The following is a 23,828-nucleotide window of genomic DNA, read 5'->3' on the forward strand; positions in this document are numbered from 1 at the left end:
GCGCGGGGCCCAGGGCCCCCAGCGGGAGTGACGGGTCCGAAAGCGGCGGCAGCAGAGGCGGCAGCTCTGACCTGCCGGACACAGCTACAGCCGAAAGAAAGCACGGGAAGCTGAGCCAGCAGCTCACTGGGATCCCAGAGGAGAGGGAGGAATAGCCGAGCAAAGGATGCAGGCTCTTTGGAGACAAAACGTGGAGCGTGTACGAGTGGTACCGTGTGATGTGGTTGGTTTTGAAAGCAGGGATCTGGATCCGAGCCAAGAGTCCTTTTCCACACTGCACACTTTCCTCCTGGTCTTAGTGCTGTCTGAAGAGAGGATGTGAACTTATTAATTCATTGTAGAAATCTCATGCAAATCTTGATTTGTAGGAGGTGACAAAGAAAGTATTTGTCCTATGGTGATAATGAATTTATCACAGCTAACAGGTAAGTGACTTTTCCATCAGAGTAACCCCAAGGGGTCCAAGGTTTCATTACACTCCGGGCAAGTCCTTGGAAACACATGGTCACCGGCCTAGGCAGACAAAAGCCAGTGAAGTAAACAATTTGTTACTATCACAGTGTCTTGAGTCTTGGATTTTCATATAGCAGAGCACTTGTCGCAGATCTGTCAAAATACCTGCTTTGATAAAGAATTGTATTGCTTATTTTAAAGAGAGACAGAATAAGATGGTCAGAAGACCAGCATTCACCTCCAGAATCAAAATAGCTCCTACTTTGCCTTAGACAGCAGAGTACATCAGCAAAACTGTGGCTTTGATGTGTCACAGTGAGCAGGCATAGTAATTTTAAGCATCCAACATTATTGTGGAACATGAATAATTTCAGCTTGTAACCTCTGTACATTTAACTTTAGTTACTGGATAACTTCTTAGAAAACTGGGAAGTCATTAGATCTATAAGCTCAATTTTTAAAAAGTTTTTTTAAACACAAAAATTAGCAGTAAAATATATATCAGGGTTTGATTTCCAAATTAGAATCCATAATCTGACTAAGAATTTCTATTTCTTAAAACTTAGCAGTACATTGGATGAAATTAGATTTAAATGTCTGAAAGCAGGTGAGGATCCTTGCTTAGGAGATCAGCAAAGAGTAGACTTTGCTTGGGTGAAATAATTAATGAATATTGAATAATAATCTGTGTTTTAGAGGTAAATGAGGTAATTACATGGTGAAGTCATGTTGTTGAAGTCCTTGGGGCAGAGCCTGTGCTCCCCTGCAGGTCTGGAATGAGGGGCCTTGGAGCAAAGAGGAGCTCCTGTGTGCTATAGTGATACAACTGCCAAGTTACTAGGATAGCGTATTTATGAAATACAGTTTTCTTCTGAATTTGTTGCCATCAGTTTTCTTAATTGCTTTTCCTCACTAATGAATCATCAAATCATCAGTAGCTGTTAAAGTCTTCATTCTGAAGAAACTGAAGGGACTGCCTTCAGGGGACCTGCCGAGTGCACATTAATATAGGGTATGTACATCATTCTTTGCTAGAGTAAGGATCTTAAAACCTTAAAACATTTCATGATGCAACTTTTTTTTTTTTTTTACTGCAAACATTGCATTATTTAACACCTATCAACTACCGTAGAACTAAGAAGATTAATTCCATCACCATGGCCAGTCAGTGTATTAATAATTCATCCTGCAGCTCTCTCTTTGGCACATCTTGGTACTACAGGCACAGTTTTAACTCACTAAACATCTGGAAGCGTGTCTATTCAGGGGAAGCTTACTGTTGTAATAAAAAAAATGTTCCACTGACTTTGTGGAATGAGTTTTATTTTAAGATTATGATTTTTACATGTGCTTTTATAACAGTACACTTATAAGAAGTATATGGGTGGAGGTAGGACACATAAAAGGCTAAATCTGTGCTTTCTTCTGTGTTACCATAGATAAAGTCTGCCCCAAAAAAATCACATACTACCAGTTCTAAAACATGAGTGCTACCTCTAAATTAGTTTTTAGTTGAGTTTTTAGTTGAGTTTTAAGAGGCCATTTTCAGAAGTGACATTTCATTGCAATCAGGAGAAGAGCAAGATGTTAAAGCTCTTTGTTTTTCATCTGTGTAATTGAAAGCAGACATGTTAGTGAAATCCAAGAGAAACCCCCATAAACCAGCTTATCAAGTTACTGCAGTATATTTATATTTTTCTGTTAGGTTTCAGGCATTATCTGAGAGTAGGTCAATGCATTTTCAAAAGTTATTTATTTGTCATCCTACTTTAGCCCATTCTGCAAGTTTCATATCAACTTTACATGTGTTTTCAATAAATAGTTGTGTTAAGACCAACTTGTTCTACAGTACTTCTATTTTCTGAAATGAAAGATGGGCTTTAGCCCTCTGGGACTTGACTGAAATAGTTAACTGGGACCATGAAAGATTTTGAGTTTGGCTTTTTGAGTTATGGATACTTCTAAAGAAGTAGGTGGTAAAATGAATTCAGTAAGCAGAGAATCTGGGTTTACTTGATTTGTAAAGTATCTGTAGAGAATAAAAGGGGATGAAACAGAAAAGGTCAAGAAAGAGAGAGCTGAAATCCAAATAAAACAACTTCAGGGCACAGGCAATTTCAATGGTAACACAGAGTGGGTTAGTAGGAAAGAGATAAATGAATGAAAGCTTTTGTGAAAATGTAGCAGAAAGTGATGGCTGACTGTTACAGGAAGCAAAGAAAATTAATGAAGTTAAGAAATAACAAAGTAGGCAGGTAATTGTAGCCAAAATAGGCAGAAGTTTTGTGAGCACTCTGGAAATGTTAGGAACTCATGTTTTTGTGTAATTTGATGGAAGCAGATAGGCCAGGAGTGAGATTTTAGTAGTTAAGTCGTCACACAGTTAAATTGGGAGGTTGCTTTGGAGCATTGCTCCAAGATAAGCTGTAGAAGTGGAAGCAAAAGGTTGAGAAGATTGCAGGGTAAGAAAGAATAGAAAAACTGTCTGCAAAGAAATCCATGAAGGAGTTGTCAGGAGCAAGAGAGAAAACATAGGAAGAAGCCACAACAAGCAAAAAGTCTAAAAAGGAGAGAAAAAGTCAGTAGAGATCAGTGAAGAGATCCAGAAAAATGGCTAGAATTACTGGCCACAATATCTTGTGAATAAAAATTAGCTTAGAAATGCTCAGAATGATGTCAAGTAAGTGGAGAAGGAGTAGACAAGGACCTGCTAAGATGATATACTGGGTGATTTACATGACAGAGTGTACAGTGAGGGGGAAATTGTGACAGTCACCTGCAGGTTCATCAGACTTGACAAGGTTACTTGTCCTCTGGTGAGACAGAGGACAGCCCAGAACAAATTGTGTTGAAATTCTTCTCTGATCAACAGGATGCAGCATGTCTTAAGCATCTCCCATGCTTGTACTCCCTTCAATATACCAACAAATCTTTGGCTAAGGCAGTTCATTTTCTTCTGTTCACATTTTAAAGCATGCAACATTTCTATTTCCCCCCAGCACTATGGAGTCCTTTGTCTCTGATTTCTACCTATTATAAACTACTTCAGACTTAAAAGTTTAGAGAAATTGCCTTTTGGATTTGAAGTATGTGCTGCTGTATCTTAAGAAGCAAATAAATTTCAAGGTTCTCAGGGATTTTTATTCATAACTCTTTTGAGTTAGTCAAATTACTGTTACATTTTCATTCAAAGAAAGCTGATGCAGTTTTGGGTGCTGAGTACACAGGCATAGGAAGTATCTATAAGAAGTACATTGTTTTCTGGGTTATGGTAGCACCACAAATGAGCAATGCTGCACAAGGGTGCACTGTGTGCCCCAATAAAATGTTTGGTTTTCAGTCTAGTCAAAATCTGGATTGACACTTTAATCTTAGTAATAAAGCAATACCAGAAAAGATCTTTTTTATCAGTACTGAAGTGTACAGATATAGAAACACTTTGTTTGGTATTTTCCAGCTTTTTAGGGTGTTTCTAAGGATTTATGAAGCTTTGGAAGGATTTAATGTGTAAATGCTACTTGCAGTACACTCATTGGAAATACTGCCACCTTCTAGCTTTGCTGTTGTCACTGACTAAATTTCAGGTACTGAGTACTTTTCATATAAATGCTTAGTAAGAAAATCTGGGAGAGCTAGATGTTGATTTGTGGCTCAGTATAGATAACTGCAGAATGAGGAAAGTCTCATGTAAGAGTTCTGGTGACGTTTTCTCTAAAATGAAACCTTCCCTAAAGCATTGCTATATATATATGCAAAAAAGGGTCTGTATTTTCTTCCTGCTCTATTAAGTCTGTGGTTCCTTCCATACTTGAACCTTGACTCATTGTGCTATAAATTTTATCCCATCTGCTTAGTGTTTCCTGACTATTCTTTAAATATGGCAGTACTAGGATATCAGAATCTTTCATCATTGTCCATCATTTTTCATATTCAGCAATAAACATGCTGCCTACAGAGAAGATACATTTGACTTTAGCAGTATATAAAAGCATAGTTACTATTATTAATTTTCTAGTCAGCTGAAAAGACAGAAATCTGAGTGTGAAAATATTTTTCCTGTAATCATTTTACAGGAATAGCAATAGAAATAGAAATAATTTTATGGCAATAGAAATGCTTGAGCATATATGTTCAATATTCTGAGATGTGCTGCTCTGTCACAATATCATACCCTTATTTAAGTTGCTTTATTTTGGATAGATATATGTACTTCGACTCAAATTAAAACTGTTTAAGGTCTACCTAAAGGCTGTCATTTTACTGCAGTACATTTGGGGTCATGGCCTTTATATAAATGAACAGGACTAGCAATAGGTTAATTTTAAGACCCTAAATAAAAATTTCTAATCACACAGTTTTTCATTATTTGAAATGAGAAATCAAGAGAAGGTTAAAATTTGCTCTTAAATGAGAATGCTTTATTTGGCACTTTTCCTGTGAGGTTATTTCATTACTTGCATAATTTTCTAACAGGAGGAAAAGTGAAGGGCAAAGTTTAGCATGCATTTGTCAGGCAGAGCAGTTGCAGTTCTTCCAATTATGAGTCTTTTTTTGTATGTCCTCCAATGCCATCTTGGTGAGTCTGGGTTCTTTATTCCACCTGTGTCCCTCAGAGCTGTGAATGCACCATCTTTTTTCATGTTCTTGTGAGGATGTAAAGTCTGGGACAGAAATTAAACATTCTAAGCTATTTACACAATGGTGATTCAGTGGACTCCAGGTTTCTCTCAACACTTTCGTATCTTCTAGAAATTTTCAGAACAGTCTTTATTCTTCTAGTCTTAATGTCTTTTGATCTTCACCCTCCTTGTGGAAGCCCAAAAAATAACCCATCCAGAAAGATGAAAAAATAGGTACTAATTTGTTCCCAGGAAAGGCATGCTCAGGGAGCAGCAGTCTTCAGGTGCACAAAAGGTTGGGTGTTTAAGAGGTAGTGACAAAATAATGAATTGAAATGAGCTTTTGGAGGCAATAAATTATCAAAAAAAATTCTGTTCTTGCTGAATGTATGAGGTCTTGGAGCACAAGAACACATTGCCTGGACAAGGATGGGCATTGCCTGGACAAGTCTGGGAATCAGCCTCACTTGATACTGATTTTAAACAACTACATAGAGCTCTGCCCACAAATGACTGAATTTTATCAGGTCTCCCTGAAAGTAGTGAGTAAGGCAAGATAACCTCCTGAGGCTTTCTATATCATTATCTTTTCTGATATTTTGAGATACAGATATATATATATGTGTGTATATATATATATCTAAGATGCCTTATTCCTGCAATAGATGGAATTGTCTTTTCTAATTTTTAGTAGCCAGTTGTCTACTTTTAGGAAGATTTTTTTTAGACCCAAGGCATAATAAAACTCTGCAGTAAAGCAGAGTGTGCTTTCCCCAGTAAGGACAGAAAGGATGTTGCACCACAGCTTTGCCTCTGTCAGGCCTGTCCTCATCACCAGCTATTGCCATGGAAGGTTTTAAGAACTTGTTTTATAAACAGCACACAGATATCTCATAAAATGAGGTTTGGCTGTGTCTGAAAAATCCCCTTAGTTGTGTGATGGCCATTGCTGGTGCTACCAGACTCACATTCCCTATAAATGAGTGTTCTCCAGACCTAAATAATTTCCAGTAAAATGTTGGCTGTTTTCAAACCAACCACAAAACACACTAACATACCAGGCATTTCCTCTAGGGTGCTGCTGCTTTAGTTACTGTGTTAACTGGGTTTCTTCAGTGATTTCAGCTGTCCTGAAATAATCACCCTCAGCTGAGAATCCATCTGAAAGTAAAGGTTCAAACCCTTTAAACATGTTTAGAGAGGTGTCTTTTTTTTAGCTGTATGTGAATGGTAAGTAATTGTCTATCAGCCCATAAAGCTCCAGGATTACCCCTCACAATTGGAGGAGAGAAGCCCAAAGCCACAAATCCTCTTTGAGGGACTGAGCAGGACAGGAGAGGGACAGCTGGTGAGGAGCACAGCCTCTCATCCTACAACAAATGCATTGGAGAATTCCTCCTGGCCCCTGGGTGTTAGGAAAGAGGGTGTCTTGGCTCCAAGTTTTATGCTTATATTATGAAATTTAGGCTGTCTTACTCTTTAAGGGAGCGTGTAAGAACAACTGAGCAGAATGACCAAGAATAGCTTACTGTCCACAGATCTAGGGCCACAGCTGAGCTGTGTCAGTTCATTGTACCTATCATTGTTTTGGGGTATTTGATGAACATTTCATTCCCCTGCTCTGTGTGCCCAATCTTAAGGTGAATCAGCACTTCTCTGCAGAAAAAGAAAAGCTTCTATTCACTTTGCTTCTTTCTTTTCATACAAAATGGAAGAGGGGCATCTTCATTCCCACTCCACTCTGAAGAGATCCATCACATCCTCACCTTGTCTCAGATGAAGAATGGCAATGCTCTCCTGCTTTGCTCCTTTACTCCCAGTTCAAACTATTTGTTTCAGGGAATCATGGGCCCAGATTTTCTGTTGTACATCTTTCCCTTTCATGGTTTCAGGTCTCCTTCACCCTTTCCCCTGCTCTGTGTGCCCAATCCCTAGGTTTACACACAGTGAAGATGAGCAAAGCTGTATTTGTCATGTTAGTCTATTACCAGTTGGACCTTTGAAGTCAGCTGGCTCCCCTCATGTCTAAACATGTCTCCAGGTCTATTCCATACCTTAAGAGGCCAGCCAGAGTGTGTTTGCATTGCCAAAGACAGCATTTCCACAGTTTGATGTAAGAAGAAGGAAAAATCAAGAGTACACATCCCAGCTGCCAGCACTGTTGTCCCTGCTACAGAAAAAAAAGCAGCTGAGTTTGTCCACCTGATAACAGCCTGGTGTCATGGTTCAGGAGGAATTAATTTGGTGTAGCAGAGCAGGCCAAGCACACTTTGTTTGCCCTGAATGTTGAGCAAAGGGGAGCCTTGGCTAAAGAGATATGCAGTTGCTGTAGTTTTGTGAGAATGCAGATGTAAAGGGAGATTGGAAGACAAAGAATGTGACTCTGAGTACTATGGCTGGCCAGTCTGTCATTTGAGGATCAAATTCTGTTAGTAGATTTGGAGTTTTTTTTCCAGCTGGCAGTTAGATGGATGAGCATCACTAGTGAGAGAATTTTCTGGACTGGACAAGAGAGGTTTTATCAGAAAGGTACACAGTGACCATTGCAAGTGGTTTTCTTACTGGAAACCTAAACCAGTGTGTGCCTGCTGTGCTCACAAGTTCCAAAAATTCTGCATGACATATTGTTACTGAAACATGTTGGATCAGTGCTGAGCTCTCCCAGAGTCTGTTGCCTGTATCCTGATGTGCTGAGAAGTGATGATCATGTTTTGTTTTCTCACATTCCACAGTGCTGAGCCTCTTACAAACTAAATTGTGTGAAAGGCAAGATCTGCACCACATTTTGCAAACATAATCAATTCACGTGCTTAAAGGATTATAAACATCTTAATAAGAAGGTGTGATTTTGACCTCTTGACCTGGACTCACTTCCAAATCTATACCAAACTACAGGTGGTTATGTGGGCTGGGAAATCAGGGAGTTTGAGGGTCACATCATTGGCTGCCCTGAAGAACAGGCAATCCTGACTGGCACTGGCCTGGTGAGCCCACTTAGGCTCAGGTGTCCCTTTGGTTTGGTTTCACCATCAGGTTGATATTGTTGATAATAGATCAGTAATGAACAGCCATCCAATCCTGGAATGCACGTGGGCCTTTCCAATAGAGACAAGAGTGGAGAATAGCTGCTGTTGTAGATAGTTACCTAAAACAATCTCCCTTTTTGATGTAGCTGGAATGCTACTGCTATGAAATTTATCCAGTTCTTTTTACTCCTGCTTTTCATTTGCACAAGAGACAGTTCAGGGGTTCTCATTCCAGGAATCATGCTTTTTTTGCATTCTTCAGCTTATCTTTCTTTTGCAAAAAATATTCACTGCAGCAGCTGAATAAGCAATTATTGCATCACAGAAGTCTAAGGTTATGCAGATAGCAACCTCATTTCTTGCTTTGAACTCCCACAAGTTATGGCAATCCTGTTAAAAAATCCTTTTCTTAAAACAAATTTTCTTGTGCACATCATGTCTGTGTAAACATAGTTCTGAACCAGCATATGAATGCATCATGCACACATAATGTTTGAATATTTTTGACCTTAATCATGCCCTATCTGATAGATTTTCTTCATGACATCTTTTGTAAAATTAGAGAAATTTAGTTCCAGCTGTGTTTCTGCTGTCTCCTTCCCAAGACTCCTGAAATCTCTCTGACAATCCAACATACTCCAGGTGTCCACTAGGACAGGCATCCTTGCTGTTACCATACTAACTGAGCTCAAGTTCTTTTGGATGCCCTGCTGCACATACCTTTGTACAGGAACAGAGTGGTGATAAAGCTGCATTGGATTTTATCCAAAATAAACCTGGGATTTTCTGAACAAATCAGTAAGCATGCAAAATGACTGTATCTGGTGGAAAGGAAGTTAACATGCTCCCCTATTAACAGAGCTCTGGTTTATCCTCATATTTTTCTCTCTTGTGATACCAGAAAGCTGAACCAGCATTCCTCAATTTTACTAAATGGATCTGACACTATGTTCTTGCATGTTACAACTTTCTCCCTCCAAATAAAAGGGTGTCGGGGGGGGGGACACCACATTTTTTCAGTGAGATTCCTTGAGATGTCATAGTCAGAGTAGTCTCTACCTTCTGCTTCCCACTGCCTGGTTCTTTGCCCACCCTGCAGTACCAACTCATAGTAAGGAGAGGCTGCAGAGAGGCCACAGCCCCTCTGTGCTCTTGGTCCCCTGAAAAAGGTGCAAGAAGGCACAAATAGCCTCAGAATGAACTTTTTGCACAAGGATTTCCAACTGGGAGCCACATCAATGTGCACATGTGTACAGTTGAATCAGCAACAGAACTGCAGCTGGGAGGTGGTAATTCTGTCCTGCTTCTAAATACTTATTAGCAACTCTTAATGCCCAAATGAAATCACTTCCAGTGCAATCAGAGGCTGACACCTAATATGTGAGACACACACTTTGAGATTTTGAAAGAGCAGGGATTTGCCCATGAACTACCATTTTTAAACCAAACTGCAAAGCCAAGAGAAAATGTTTTTCACTGTTTAATTGTTACGTTTTAGAAGAATGGCCTTGAGGGTGGAGCGCTTTTTTTTACTGCTTGTTTTTCACTTCCCTCTATTCTCAGGAGATGTCTGGCAGGATCTTTAGAGGATATGAATTGTGATGTCACCAAAACAATGGGCCTGGACCACAGCTCTCCTTCAACAAACTCTCCGTGATCCTTCTTTGCCTGGATGCACTCCTTCAGAGAAGCTTGCTTAGCTTGGCCTGCTTTAAATTCTTGGGTTATTTGGTTGGAGTAGAGGGCTTGGAGGGAAGAGCTGGTGTCCAGAGCCAGGAATTGTCCTTCTGGGGAGGAATTTGGCTAAAGACTCATTTGTACAAATCCCTGCAAAAACCTGCAGCCAGCTCTGCATTTCAGTTAAATGTGTATCATTTTTCAACACACTTAAGATTGATTGCAGACAGCAGCACTAAAAAGAAGGTTATTTGTAGTGCTTTGTATGAAATTTGATGCATATGATGCTTGTCAGCTGGAAGGCCCCAGACAGGGTCCCTATGCCCAAAGAAGAGCTTAGACACAAATGCATGGATTTCAGGCAGACTTTTATTTACTAGACTAGTTTAATCCAAAGCTTTATAAATTGCACTTAGCTTTCAGTCACTGGCAGGAGTTCTGGACACACTGAGGGATTCAAGAGAAATATTGCCTTGACTTAGTAATGACAGAATTTTGACCATTATTTTGGGTAAGACTAGAAGAATGACCTGGGTCATAGAATACAGAGCCCTGTTGCAAACCAACACTTAAATGCAATTCTGTTTAGAAGTATAATGATTTTCTTACTAAAATATGTTTGCTTTACTTGATCCAATAATTTTGATTGTTGTTTACTGTAATAATACTGTAATATTGCAATTTTTGTTGACAGGAACCGTGTCCTTTCACAGGTTTTACTTACCTGTGCCTAAAATGGTCTGTTTCTCTCAGTTTCTCCTCATTTAGCAGGACTTTGATTCTCCTGACCATCCTCCTAATCTTTCTTTACACATTTTTCATTTTGATGCAATCTTTCCTAAGCAGGGAAAGCCAGAATCCTGTGCAATACTACAGAGCTTTGCACTATAGGATTGATAACTGCCTTAAGAGTACCCACCTCAAAATAACTGTTGCATCCTAAAACCTCACTTAACTCTTTCATTTTTGCTTTGAATTATAATCACTAGTTGGGAATATAGGTTGTTCCCTGCAAATAGCAAACCCTGAATTCCTGGAGGGAGTTACCTTTTCTGTGTGTTTTTGTTGTAGACATGGATTCTTACACGTTTTCATCTGCTTTTGCCTTCCCCACATGTGAATTCCTTGATGATTTGTGATTCTGATAAGGGGTTCTGATTCTGATAAGAGGTTGACCAACTTGTATTTTCCCAGATCATCTCTCTTGTCCTTCTTGAAGTCAGGGAGACAGTTGTTCTCCTTCATCCTTCAGGAACTCCTCTCATTCACCCTGAGCTCCAAGATCATCATGTATAACCTGGCAATGTCATCACCCCTCTCCCTCAGCACTCATGGGGTGAAACCTGTCAGGGCCATCAGTCAAAAACTTAGAAGACAGAGAGAAATCATTGGAAAGATGATCTCTGGAGAACCAGACAGGATTTTTTTACATAGTTTGCATATTTGTTACACAAGGAGCTGTTCAGTGTTCAGACCACAAGACAATTAATAGAAAAGTGTGACTCCTGTTTTATTCCAAGTTCTGATACACCTGCTGTGCAGTGAACTTTTGCACTTGGAACATGAAGCAAACCCGTAGTGCTTGTCAGTTTGTTAAGAGTGTTCAGTTTTATTAAATTAGAAGCTTGAAAAAATATACTCTACACAATTGTCTTCAGGGTGGTTCCCCTTAGTTTCAGTGTTGGCATAAGTTGGTATAAGGATTAATTTTTCTTTCATATGTTAAGTGATCAAAATGCCATATACCTTTTTGTTCCTCTCTGCAGTACTTTTGCATTTGCACAGACATACTTCTGAGTAAAAAAATTGAAACCAGACTAGCTGGATAATAACCTCAGGAAAGAAATAGTTCCGCAAATTTGCTTGTAATTTGTTTCATTTGTTTTTCATATCAGGTATTTGATTTATCCTCTATTCTTCAGGATTTTAAAAAGTTGCTTATTGCTACTTCTGCTTTTGATAATAGAGTGAAATCCCAAAGATCCTTTTACTTGGCAGGATTATCTGAACTGGTTTCTGCCTGTGTATCAGTCCCTAAGCTGTGTCTTTGTGTGGAATGCTAGGAGAAAATGCAATTTGCTTCACCAAGAAAGGAAAACCTGCAGCACTGGGCTTTATTGCAAGGTGCTGACAGGTGCTTGCTTTGGCTATGGATGCTTTTTGTATGGGTGCCCTGTCCTGTGTGTGTAAATCAGGGAGGGAAAAACTGACTTGCTTGTGTTTGGTTGGGTGTTTTTAACTGGCAGATGCAACACCACTTCTTAAAATCATATTAAATATATTGTGTTTTTGTCTCTTTCCTCATTTCTGCAGATCTGTCAGTGGAAGAATGCTGCGACAAGGGTGTTGAATGGGCAATCACAAACAGAATATGTGCTTCTCTGCCATTAATATCCGAGTCTAGAGAATGCAGGTACACACATATTATATATTAAAACATAGTTACATATTATGTATTAAAACACAGTTTAATGTGAAACCATGGGAATGGCAGATATTAAAGCTAACTTACAAGAGGAAGCACCCAATTCTTATATCCCAGCTTTTCAACTCCATATGTAGCCTTGGGGAGTTCTTCCTGAGTACCTACTTTTCATCCAATCAAGTCCTTTTAATTTTTGGTGTCAGTCTCGTTAGATTCACCCACCCTGACCTATGTGGCATGTGCTATCTCTTACTCAGAGGTTTTCCCCCTGTGCTCTGCTCACAGGGCTTGGCCTCTGCTCTGCCTGAGGACATCTCAGCATGGCTGCACTGATGTCTCCAAGCTGGTTGTAGATCTGGCCACCTTTCTGGGCAAATGTGTCAGACCCTGCACATGACTAATCTCTGATTTTAATAAGTACATATATGAGGCAGCCTTCTGCAGTGCTCCCCAGGATTGTAATTGTCCTGCCATCCTTAGCTGACTTAAGCTTTAAGTTCCCCCACACAGGGATTCAAGGAGATTCCTACTTAGTTCAGCTCAGGAAAGGAGCCTACAAGAAATATAGATAAAGACTGTTTAAAAGGGCTTCATACTGAAAGAGAGCAGGTTTAAATTAGGAAGAAATTCTTCCCTGTGAAGGTGGTGAGGCTCTGGCATAGGTTTCCCAGAGAAGCTGTGGCTGCTCCATCCCTGGAAGCGCCCAAGGCCAGGTTGGACAGGGCTTGGAGCAGCCTGGGATAGTGGAAGGTGTCCCAGCCCATGGCAGGATAGGTGGATGAGATGAGCTTTGAGGTCCCCTCCAACTCAAACCATTATTCGTTTTTATGATTCTATGAAATGTATTTGGCTATAGAATATAGAAACCCTCAGTTAATAAACAGATTTCTTAATTCTGCTGAGAATTTATAGGATATTTCTGTCTGGTAATCTACTAAATGAAATAATGAAAGCAAATATTTAATTAAGATTTTGATTCTACTACATCTCATGTTATTATGGCATTTGTATTTTTTATGTCAATGATAGTTTGCATTATTTTTGCTGTTACATGCACTTACATTTAATTAGAGGGGCAAACAACTGGTGGTTTGAGAGGCAGCTCCACAGAGACATTTGTATTTAAAACACTTTGCTTTGGTCCCCTCCTACTCAAATGGATTGCAGTTTGATTTAGCCTTGGTAATTATAGAAGGGTTGAGTTGATCTTTAATACAGAAAGAATGTGTCTTCCAGGGAAGTTGATCTGTGTTTTCTGAATTTTGCATTTATACTGGCATCAAAAGCAGCCTCTTCCACAGAAGAATTGACAGATAGGAAATAAATGCCAATTTAGGAAATAGTTGAGGAGTCATAAGAATTACAGACAAAACAGAAGCAGGAAAAACAGGAAACCAAGTTTATTGAACAATCTAGGTCTGAGTATCTTGATGATATAATAATAATTTGAATAATATGAGTTGAGATTCTGCTGCAAATAATTTATTCTTCAAAATATTTTAATTTTAGAGACTCACTTGAACTTCATAGGAACTGGAGAAAAAACTCACTAATGACCTAGCTTTTGTGCATAACTGAGATGTAGTTAAGAAAATTATACTAGTAAAATAAAGGCAGATATTCTGTGAGAGCTATGAGCACTTCTCGTTTTGAATCATCTGTTTAGAATAGGAATAACAGTGGTATTTCAGATTCAGTCCCTCCCTCAAAGGAAGCCCACTGCTAGAGTCTCTTGTGTGAGGAACCAACTGCTTCATTGAGTTGGAATTGCATCCCCTTGGCCATTTCCCAACCATTTAAAATACATCCATAGTAATCATAGAACCATGGAATGGTTTGGGTTGGAAGGGACATTAGAGACCATCCAGTTGCACCCCTTCCATGGCAGTGGCACCTTCCACCATCCCAGGTTGCTCCAAGCCCCATTCAGCCTGGCCTTGGGCACTTCCAGGGATGGGGCAGCCACAGCTTCTCTGGGCACCCTGTGCCAGGGCCTCACCACCCTCACAGCAGAGAATTTTTTCAAAATACCCAATCTAAACCTACTCTCTGTCAGTTTGCAACCATTCCCCTTTGTCCTGTCATTCCAGGCCCTTGTCTCTCTCCATCTTTCTTCCAGGCTCCCTTTAGGTACTGGAAGGGGCAATTATGTCACCCCAGAGCTGTCTCTTTTCCAACCTGGCCTTGGGCACTGCCAAGGGTGGGGCAGCCACAGCTTCTCTGGGCACCCTGTGCCAGGGCCTCACCACCCTCAAGGGGAAAATGTCTTCCACAGAAAGAATTGTTTTCCAACCGTGTCAATCTCATATCTGCCGTGTCACAAGGTGACAGCTCTGGGCTCCAGCACATTTGTAGTGCTCTCTCCCAAAGTGGTTCCTGAGGGAGCCAGCTGTGTCAGTGTCACTCACTGAGTGTGCTGTGGCTCACACTACAGCCATACTCACTTTTTTTGTCCTACACAAGGTGAGCCAGGCCCTGTGTGAAGTTCACAAGTTCCAAAGATCCCCCTGGTTGCTCTTACTCCAGCTTTCAGCTGAAACAAGGCTCTGGGCCCAATGTCTGCAATCTCTCACTGTGGTTTCTTGCCCCACACATGATTTTATCTCACTGCATTATCTCTCTGGACAATGTCAGTGTTTATCTCTGTGTCTCTGTGACTCAGTTAATACAAGTGTAGAATTTTAATGAGTAATATCTCTGGCTGTCATCACAGTGGGTCTTTTCCCATTCATTCATTTTCCTGTGGTGTGGTTAAAATCAAGGCAGCTGGAAAGAGCTGCCAGTTAATTTTGGAACTCAACCTGTCCAATAAGTCTTCTTCCTTTCTAAGTGAAGAGTTTTCCCTGCACAGAGCTCTTAGCAAGTGAACTTAATTCCCTTGCCAGAAACAGTCTGTCTCCATATGGTATTGGCGTGCCTTTAACAATGTGTAGCCTTTCTGGAATTACACCAGGAATAGCATTATTTACTAGTGTTGCAAGAATGCACACTGAACAATCCAAGGCTGGAAGACCTAGCTTGTCTTTGCAAAATCATTCTTTTTAATTTTGATATTTTGTCCAAGACCTTCCACTGTACTCATGAATAGCACTGACATAGCTTGAAGGAAGTAGAATGAGAGAGACAGAGGGTAATAAACGTAGATTGACAAAACATTGTTGTCAGAAAAAAAGTTAAATTTTAATGCTTTTATGAAAAGAAGAGAAATTAAAAATAGACTATTATAAAATCTGTGCTGGTTTAGGACTGCATCCTCTACACAGGAGAATAATGTGAAAATATTGTGGATGTAAGTGGGTGTGTAGATTTTAATTTGGAAATTAACTCCATGAAAATCAGCCACATTGGTTAAGTTTTAACAGAAAGTAGAAGTGAGAATATAAAACATTATTTCTTAACTTGATTTATATATAAACATAATTTATGTATAGGGATTTTTTCAATGTCTTGGTGATTTTTGTTCACCAGTGAGCCATGAATAAAACTCATCCTCCAGAAATGCATGATTTTACCTGAAACATCCTGGATGAATATCAGTTATGAGGTCTCCTCATGCTTCTAAATATTCAATATTTAGTGTTATACAATATCTGCCATATTGTGAATACCTGTTTATTTTCAGAAAAATTCTATTGTTCTCTTTTAACTGAAAGTCAGAATAAGGCAGATAAAGAAAAAACCAGCTTTTGCCTTTTTAAAGTATTACTCCTAATAAAAAAAAAACTAACAAAAAAGGAAATAAAAACAAAAAAACACCCCAGACTCATAGAAAGGTGCTACTTTATTTTTAGAGACCAATATTGTAATGGTCCATTATTGTTAATGGTACACCTGAAGGTATAACACCAAGAGACAAATCTGAATATTCTGTTGGCTCCTTCCCCTTGCTGGGGAGCAGAAAGGAAGCAGATATGAGCTGAGGTTGTCATCCAGGGAGACACCTGTGCCTTAGGGAAGACTGGGAGAGACCCTGCTCATCCCAAGCTCCTTGGAGCCTGCCTGGCTGGTTTGGTGATTCCCTGGCAAACAGCAGCACCTGGGCTGGTGTGCAGAGGGAAAAGAATGACCAGCACTGTGCAGGTATTTCCAGAATTTTCCTCTGCCATCTTTCAAGGATTTCTGCCTCTGCTACTGCCACTGTAGAGTTTAGAGTCTCCAGCAATATTTGCTACCAGTGCAACTGGGCTGTAGGATTTGGGCAATGAAGTGTGATTTTATTGTTGTTATTCTCAGAATGAACAAATGGTATTTTAGTCTAGTATCCAACTGATGTTTAATTCCTTATTACAGTAGGGGTGGACCACATGACTTATGAATACAGCTGTGGGAAACATTTTAACAAACTTTCTTGTTTTGGTTGAAATTGCCTGTTTTTCAGAGATTTCAAAGAGTTGGCTGGTGTTTGAAAAAAACAAAGCCACACCAGGAATCAAACAGACCTACTGAAAGACTGCTGTTGTTTGTTTATTTGTTTGCTTTGTCTGTGGCTGACATATCTAGCTCCTCAAGAGAATCTGAAGGGGTAAAGAGGCTGGAAAGTCTCTGCTCCCACACTCTTGGGCTTGGAGTTCAGTTTTTAGAGGCTTCCAAAGCCCTGAAAGTCAGACCACCCCAGAGCTGGGCAGGGAATGGAAATTCTGCTTCAGAGGGAATTTCAGCAACAAAAAAAGTTAAATATTCTTCCAAACTGGAACTAAATCAGATATCAAAAACTTCAAATATCCTGCCAAATGAAGTTACTGTCCTGGTCTTAACTTCTTGCTATGATTTTAGAGTCCATTTTTGAATAATTTGTTCATGAATTTATCCTGGCTTTTAGTTCCTGTGCATTGAAATATCATGGTTGTTTTTGTCCAAGTGGGAGCTGCACAGTCAGACCATTACTAATGATGGAACTGTATAATTCTGGAGTGGTTTGGGTTGTAAGTGATCCATGTGCAATCTAATAAATAGGAATTGGAATCTTCAGGAATGTATCTGGACAAGCTGGCCTCACCCACATGCACAGAGATCTGTGATCTGAGCCCAGTACCCACATGTTCCCTGCTTTTAGTTGCCTGGCCTTAGAGCTGAGAGAGTCCCTGATACCACCTGGGAGCTGAAAGGCCATTCCATGCTCTTGGAGAGCAGGAAAGCTCCTCCAGAAGGGATGCATGGTAAACCATTTATCTCAGGTGATGGTGGGAGAAGCCTGTGATTCAGTAGTTCCACTAACCCACTCCTCTTTCTGATATTATCAAAATTTCCAGCAGTGGAATAGGGGATTTTCAGGAGTACAGGGTATTTTTTCCTCTGTTTCCCAGTGTCTGTAACAGAGAGAAGTGGTGGAAGAGCTTTATCCACAAAACTACCCAGCAAAGCAGAGTTACATATAAAGGCAGAGTAGGGAGAGGAGAAAGCTCTTCCCTGGCCTTTGTATTCATGTGACAGCAGCAACCAGACCAGAGGAGTTTAAGCCCTCCTCATGCAGATTTTTTCCCCTGCAGGAACAAGTTTCCAGTTTTTTCACTGACATTAAGATAAAATAGTATGATTTAAGGAGCAGTGTAACAAAACTAACTTTCCTGCACAATTTTTATCCTGTCTCCTCTCCACACCTCCCTGCCCTGTAATACCTTTCTTTCCCTTGTCTTTTTTTTCCTCTTGCTTGCAATACACTCCGCTGTTTCTCAGTGTGACTTCCCTTGGTTTCTTCATTTCTCTCCATGATCTCCAGGTGTCCCACAGAACAATGCTCTGATCTTCCTTGCACATGCCATACCTGTTGATTTGGGGCAGCTGAATAGACTGGGATTGCAGGCTTTCACAAGATCCAGGGCCTGGCTTCTTGTCATTTTCATATTTTCTAAAAAATCCCTTTGCCCAGGATTTTTCTCCTGGGAAGCTGAGAAGCCTCAGAGAAAAAGGAAAACAATAATTATCCGATTTGCTTCTCCTGTGTTTTGTTCCTTTTGAATATGTTTGGAGATTGTTTATCCAACAGGTGATTGTTTCATTGGATTTTGGTGTGAGTTGTTTTCAGTCATTGGCCAATCAGTGCCAAGCTGTGTCAGGACTATGGAAAGAGTCACGAGTTTTTCATTATTATCTTTTTAGCCTTCTGTAAGTATCCTTCCTGTATTCTTTAGTATAGTATAGTATTCTTTAATATAATATAGTATCATAAAATAATAAATTATCCTTCTGAGAACACGAAGTCAGATTCATCATTCCTTCCTGCCACAGGGCACGCCACAAATACAATAACTTCTCCTTTCCATCAGTCTTCTTAGTCCCCACCTGTCACAAAACATGCCAGAATGCAGCTCTGAGTTCCTTGAGCCCTGAGGCAGGTGTGGTTGAAGTTTAAAAAAGTTTCTAGGACAGACTGCAAGGTAGATCAGCAATGGAACTGTATTATTAACCATGTTGCACGGACAATCTGCCTCCTCCCAGAGAATATGTTTGTGTTGTAACATTGCTCCCACAGAAATCCCTTTCCACACAACTAGTACTAATTGTCAAGTGTTGCATCATGTGTTCCTGCCCCATATGTGACATTGTTCTCCCTTTCTTCCCTGCTGCTGCAGCATGACCCAGGTGCAGTGCTGCCGCAGCCAGCTGGAGAAGCAGTCCTGCTCCGATGGGGTCGAATTTGCCAACGCGCGTGAGGAGTGTGACTCTCATATTGCCAAAAATTCCACCTGTGAGGCTGAATACTTCAAGGTGAGGCATCAGAGATCTCAGGCTTTGTGTGATTGAAATGGCTCCCAAGGTATTAAAGAGTCTTTTTTCCCTTTGCGACTGTCAAAGACGTCGAGATTTGTCAGTTCTGCTTTTTAAGGTTGTTTATTTTTTCTTATCCATTATATTCCTTCTCTAACCTGCTGAGATCTGTCTGGCAGGTTGGTTTGTGGTACACTGACTGCCCTTGGGGTGGTGTTAACTTTTTATGCTAAGGACTACGTGTACTTTATTTACAATAATTTTCCAATACCTATCACTTATGTTAGAGTCTGTCTCTACCCTAAACCAATCCAAAAGTGCCACCATCACAGCAGAAGATGGAGGACAAGAAGAAGAAAGAGAAAGACATACAGGACACACCCAGATTCTAAAACCCCAAAATTCTACTTTTTCACCCTGTGACAAATTAACTATCATTCTACTCAAACTCTTGGGGCTTCTAGCTCTTCACACAAAGTTGGTAATTGTTTCCATGGGTTAAAATCGAAGGCACAGGTGTTTTTGACTCCGTGCCAGGGTCTCGAGTCACCCAGGGCTGTCAGAGGAATGTCCTGGGTTCTGACACAGAGATACTCCTGTTTGTCTCTAAGAAGTGGAATTGAGGTTGTTTAGGGCTGGCTCTGAAGGTTATTTGACTCAGTTTGTTGCACGTGAATGGTTTTCTCCTGCCTGCACCTCATGTCTCTGTTAAAGTTGTTTGCATTGTCCTTCTCTTTGAGAAGTTTAGCTCTTCAAGAGTTCTGGAAAATTCCTGAGTTATTTGTGGATTTTTGGTTAGCGTCTAATGGATTTCAGCAAGGGAGAGACCTCTTGTGGACAGATACCAAAAGCAGTGTTACTACAGGAATCACACCAAAACTGACGACTTAAATCCGAACATAAATAAGAAGAAATATTGTAAAACTGTTGTAAACTTTGCATAATCAAAAGACCTTATTAATCTACGGAACTTCAGGTGCTTCCTAATCACACAAAAAATTATATCTTCAAATTTCTCACATGTAACTTTACTCCTTTGTTCCTTTCTGTGAGAGGACAGTCAAGGGATCATAGGAATTCAGGTAGGACGCAGCTGTCCACTGTCTATTCAAACATGGGGAGCAAGGTATGGCTTTGAAGCTCCATTGGATTTTGCTAATACCAGAGGGGAAAAAGTTTGATATTATTATTGGGGTGCAGGCAATTTTCTTCAAGCAAAATAGAGTCCAGAAGACAAAACAAAAAAACCCTTAAATCTGCTTTCATGTGACCGTAGCAATTGTGAGACATCAGTTCCAGCAAACCAAACACTTTTGCTGCTTTCTGACAGCAAGTCAGAAGACTGAATAAATCAGCACCATTTTCTCAATTTGAAATAAAGGAAACCTCCGCAGGATTAACTTCTCCTGTCCTTGCTTCTGTGCTGTTCTTGAAGAGTTTGTAGAAAATTTTCCATCAGTGCCAAGGTGAGATAACTACTGGCATCATTGTCAAAGCTCACTTTGCTTTGACTTTGTTAATATTTTCATTTTCTCTTTAACAGACATGTTGTTACTGTTGTTTGCTGGGGAAGGCTGCCCAAGTTCAAGGACAGAGCTGTGAGCCCAACCCGAAGATGGGACATCAGTGTGGCATTGTCTTCAGGACTTGCTGTGGGAAAGGCCAAGAAGGCATTGATCTGTCCATCAGTGATTATCCTCCCAAAAAAGAACCAGGTATTTTATTGCAAACCTAAAAGAGTGAGACACAAAGTGATACAGGGTACAAGGAGTGTTTTCACTTCAAATTATTTCTTTTGGAATTCCTCTAATTTGACGTCTCATCTAATGATGTAATTTAATGATGCATGTTTTGGAGCTCATTTTTTTGGCTAGTGATAGCTGAAAGGCTGTTGCTGAAAATGAGAGGCAGAAAGAGGTCACTTTGTTTCTGGTGTCAGAACTTAAATGCACAAGAGTTTATTTTGGCAACTAATGATCTTACCTTGGAAGCTGAATATAAGCTATTAATTTTAATGGCATTTTGCCCACTGAAAAATGTTTAATTAAAATGAAATGAATTAGAATTATGTTGAAAAGCTAGAGGGTCTTTGCCAGCTCAGCAGAATGCAAATGTTGCCATTATGTGAGAGGCAAATGCCCACAAACCAGGGGTATTTGAAATGCCAGGACTGCCTGGGACAACTAGGTTCTCCAGGAAGTGTGGAAAGTGTTTCTTTTATTACCAAAAAAGAAGGGTACCTAGATGCTCCTGACACCCTTTTCCAAACCTAGTCCACAGAGCTGAAGGGGATGAATGGGTACCAATTGACCCTCATAGACTTTCATTTGTTGGGGGTTTTTTTCCCCTTTTTCTCTTAGACAGACCTGAATCTTCAGACAAGTCATGCCGTATGGTGTTGCCTCCCTCATGGGCTGCTGAGCATTGGAAACACCATCTGGCTGGCAGGTCACAAGCCACAGATTTTGGGGGACATATCCCAGTCAATCATTTAAACACAAGCCCCATCACAAAAGCCTGCACTGGTCTGTTTGAGCCAGAGTTGTTCCAGGTCTATCCAGCCTGGCTTGTCTCAGTGTCCCCCTTATGAGGTAACATCTGGAAAACCCCTTTTGGGCAGTTTCTCTGTGTGTTCTGTTGTCTCAGGAGGGGAATTGCCCCTGCCCATTATCACTGGCTGAGGTGACTGAACTTGTAGATCCCTTGTACTCAGACATCTCTGCTAATGACAAAAATTTGCATACTCAATGTACCTGTATGGTATGAGAAATTTGCCATTATGGGAACTGTGAGCATGGCAGAGTATTTCCCTGCTTGCCTTTGTGGGCAAGTGACACACACAGCAATCATTGTTATGGTTATTGTGGCACACATAAGAGCCACTATGGGCTTTGCAAAGCTGGGGCAGGACAGTGTTCTCATCATTCAGCTAAGAACAAACATCAATAAAAAATGCTTGTAGAAAGGCAGAGAAAACAACACAGATAGACACTTTGGTTCATTGTGAAGGGGAGATGAGGCTCCATTTTGCAAAGCAGATTTTTGGACTAGAACCTTGTGTTTGTTGTGCCATAGCAGTGCATGAAGGGGATTCTGCTGCAGGGGTAAGACAAGCTGGCTCTCCAGGTCACATAAAGTGTTGTCCACAGGTCAGACCTGATGGTCTTGGAGGTCTTTTCTAACATAATTAATTTTTTGATCTCTGGTGTTGCGTCCCCAGAGGCCTGTACCAAATCCAACCAGACCTGAGCAAACTGATTCCATCAGCTGTGCATAACTGAAATGTGCCCCTATGGCCTGAGGATTCAGTTAACCAACCCAGCCTCCTGCCATTGCACAAACACTGCTTTCACATCCTCTATGTGACCTCACATCTCTTGCTTGTAAGTGACTGCAGGTGGAAGGGCTCATGCACAGTCACTGAAACAAGCCTAAGTTTCCTATTCAATAAGCAGAGTATTTTGGGATTGTGTTTTTGCACACTGCCAATCTACCTTTGCCCCTGTGTTCAAAGCTGTGGGATTGGAGAAAGTCCATTAGCTGGTTCTTTGGGGATGCAGTGAGTTCAGGGGTGTCTTCGGCCCTTGTATGTCCTCATGTGGAGAGAATGGACTCTTGGAAATATGTCCATGTGGCAGGAGTAACACAGATCAAAACTCTTTGATAAGTATATTAAGTACATATAAGTATATATATATATAGGTGTTTTTTTTTTTAAAGAATGCCGTAAGTATGTGCCCAAAAACTTAGGTGTGGAATTCTTTTTAAAATGAAGTGTAAATAAATAACTGAGGTTAATCTGATTCTCATTAAATCTCTGAGTACCCCAAGCTACTATAGAGTCTGTGGAAGCCAAGCATGCCTCTGCAACGTGCCTTATGAAAATGAGGTTAAGCTCTGGTTAAAAGCCTGACATTAAGAACCTGTGTTTGAAAATATCAGTCTGTAGATAATCTGTGATCACATGTGACTTTCATATTGAATCAGTCAGATGGAAAATGCCTCATGGCCAGGAGCATTTGAATGTCAAATTTAAGTAAGAAATAGCTGTAAAATATGTAAATAATGCTTTTTAATTTTGTTCTGGTTTGTCCAAACCCCTGGTGTGAGTTCCATCCCAAGCACACAGTGTTTTACCTTGAGAAGAAAAGTGCTTTCTCCTCTAATGCCTATCTCTCCTCTTTTTAGTTGAAATTTCAAAGGAGGAACTGGACCAAGAAGATCCTTATCTGCATGATGGCTGCAGAGGTGAGTCCTGCTAGCCAGCTCTTTTGTGATTGCTTTCAATAAAGTGAAGGCAAATTAGATCCAGCCAAAGCCCTTTGCCTAGGATAGTTATGGGTAAAAAAAAAACATAAGGAAGAGACTTTCCAAGGAGTAATGGGCCATTATGTGATGCCTAAATAGTGCCCAAATACAAGGGAGGCATTGTTTCTCACAGTGGAGTCCATCTTACCCAGCTGAAGCTGAGACAATACATTTAACTTCTACTTAACTTCTAAAGTGAGGTAATACCTCAGAAGTGTCACCCTTGAACCTGTGGAGTACTTTGGATTCTTCAGAATGTGGTGATCCTGTATTAAATATGTGCATCTTTTATTCTTCTCTTGGTGTTTGAATATCAGGGTGTTTGAATATGCAATTAAACTTGTTAATATTTGAGATGCATAACTTGAAAAAAGGAAGACAAAAGTGGCTATTGTTCTGATCAGTCATGCTGCTCTGCCTCCTTGGAAATGTGCATTTGGAATATTGTTCTGCTAAGTATTCTGATTTATTGCTTGTCACATATGATTTACGTGTCTATAAACCTAAACCAGCAGTGATTCATTGTTTTCTGCCAGCATTTCAGAGCTCAGAAATGTATTTAGGATTAAATCAATTTAATAGGCTTATATTCCAGTTGAAAAATTATTTACTGTG

At 40.2% G+C, this 23,828-nt stretch overlaps 1 protein-coding gene across 1 annotated transcript in view; it reads left to right on the forward strand.

Annotated features, from left to right (window-relative positions):
- The first annotated feature begins 403 nt into the window (after positions 1-403).
- The window catches only part of FBLN1 (fibulin 1), a 61,910-nt gene continuing 38,485 nt past the window's right edge, over positions 404-23,828 (forward strand). The window contains exons 1-5 of the mRNA XM_014307017.2: positions 404-425; positions 12,089-12,188; positions 18,770-18,905; positions 20,449-20,620; positions 23,094-23,153. Of these exons, the coding sequence (XP_014162492.1) occupies positions 404-425; positions 12,089-12,188; positions 18,770-18,905; positions 20,449-20,620; positions 23,094-23,153 (490 nt within the window). The remainder of the gene's footprint in view (positions 426-12,088; positions 12,189-18,769; positions 18,906-20,448; positions 20,621-23,093; positions 23,154-23,828) is intronic.

This window comes from Geospiza fortis, unplaced genomic scaffold (genome assembly GCF_000277835.1).
Source record: "Geospiza fortis unplaced genomic scaffold, GeoFor_1.0 scaffold10, whole genome shotgun sequence".
Taxonomy (NCBI): Eukaryota; Metazoa; Chordata; class Aves; order Passeriformes; family Thraupidae; genus Geospiza; species Geospiza fortis.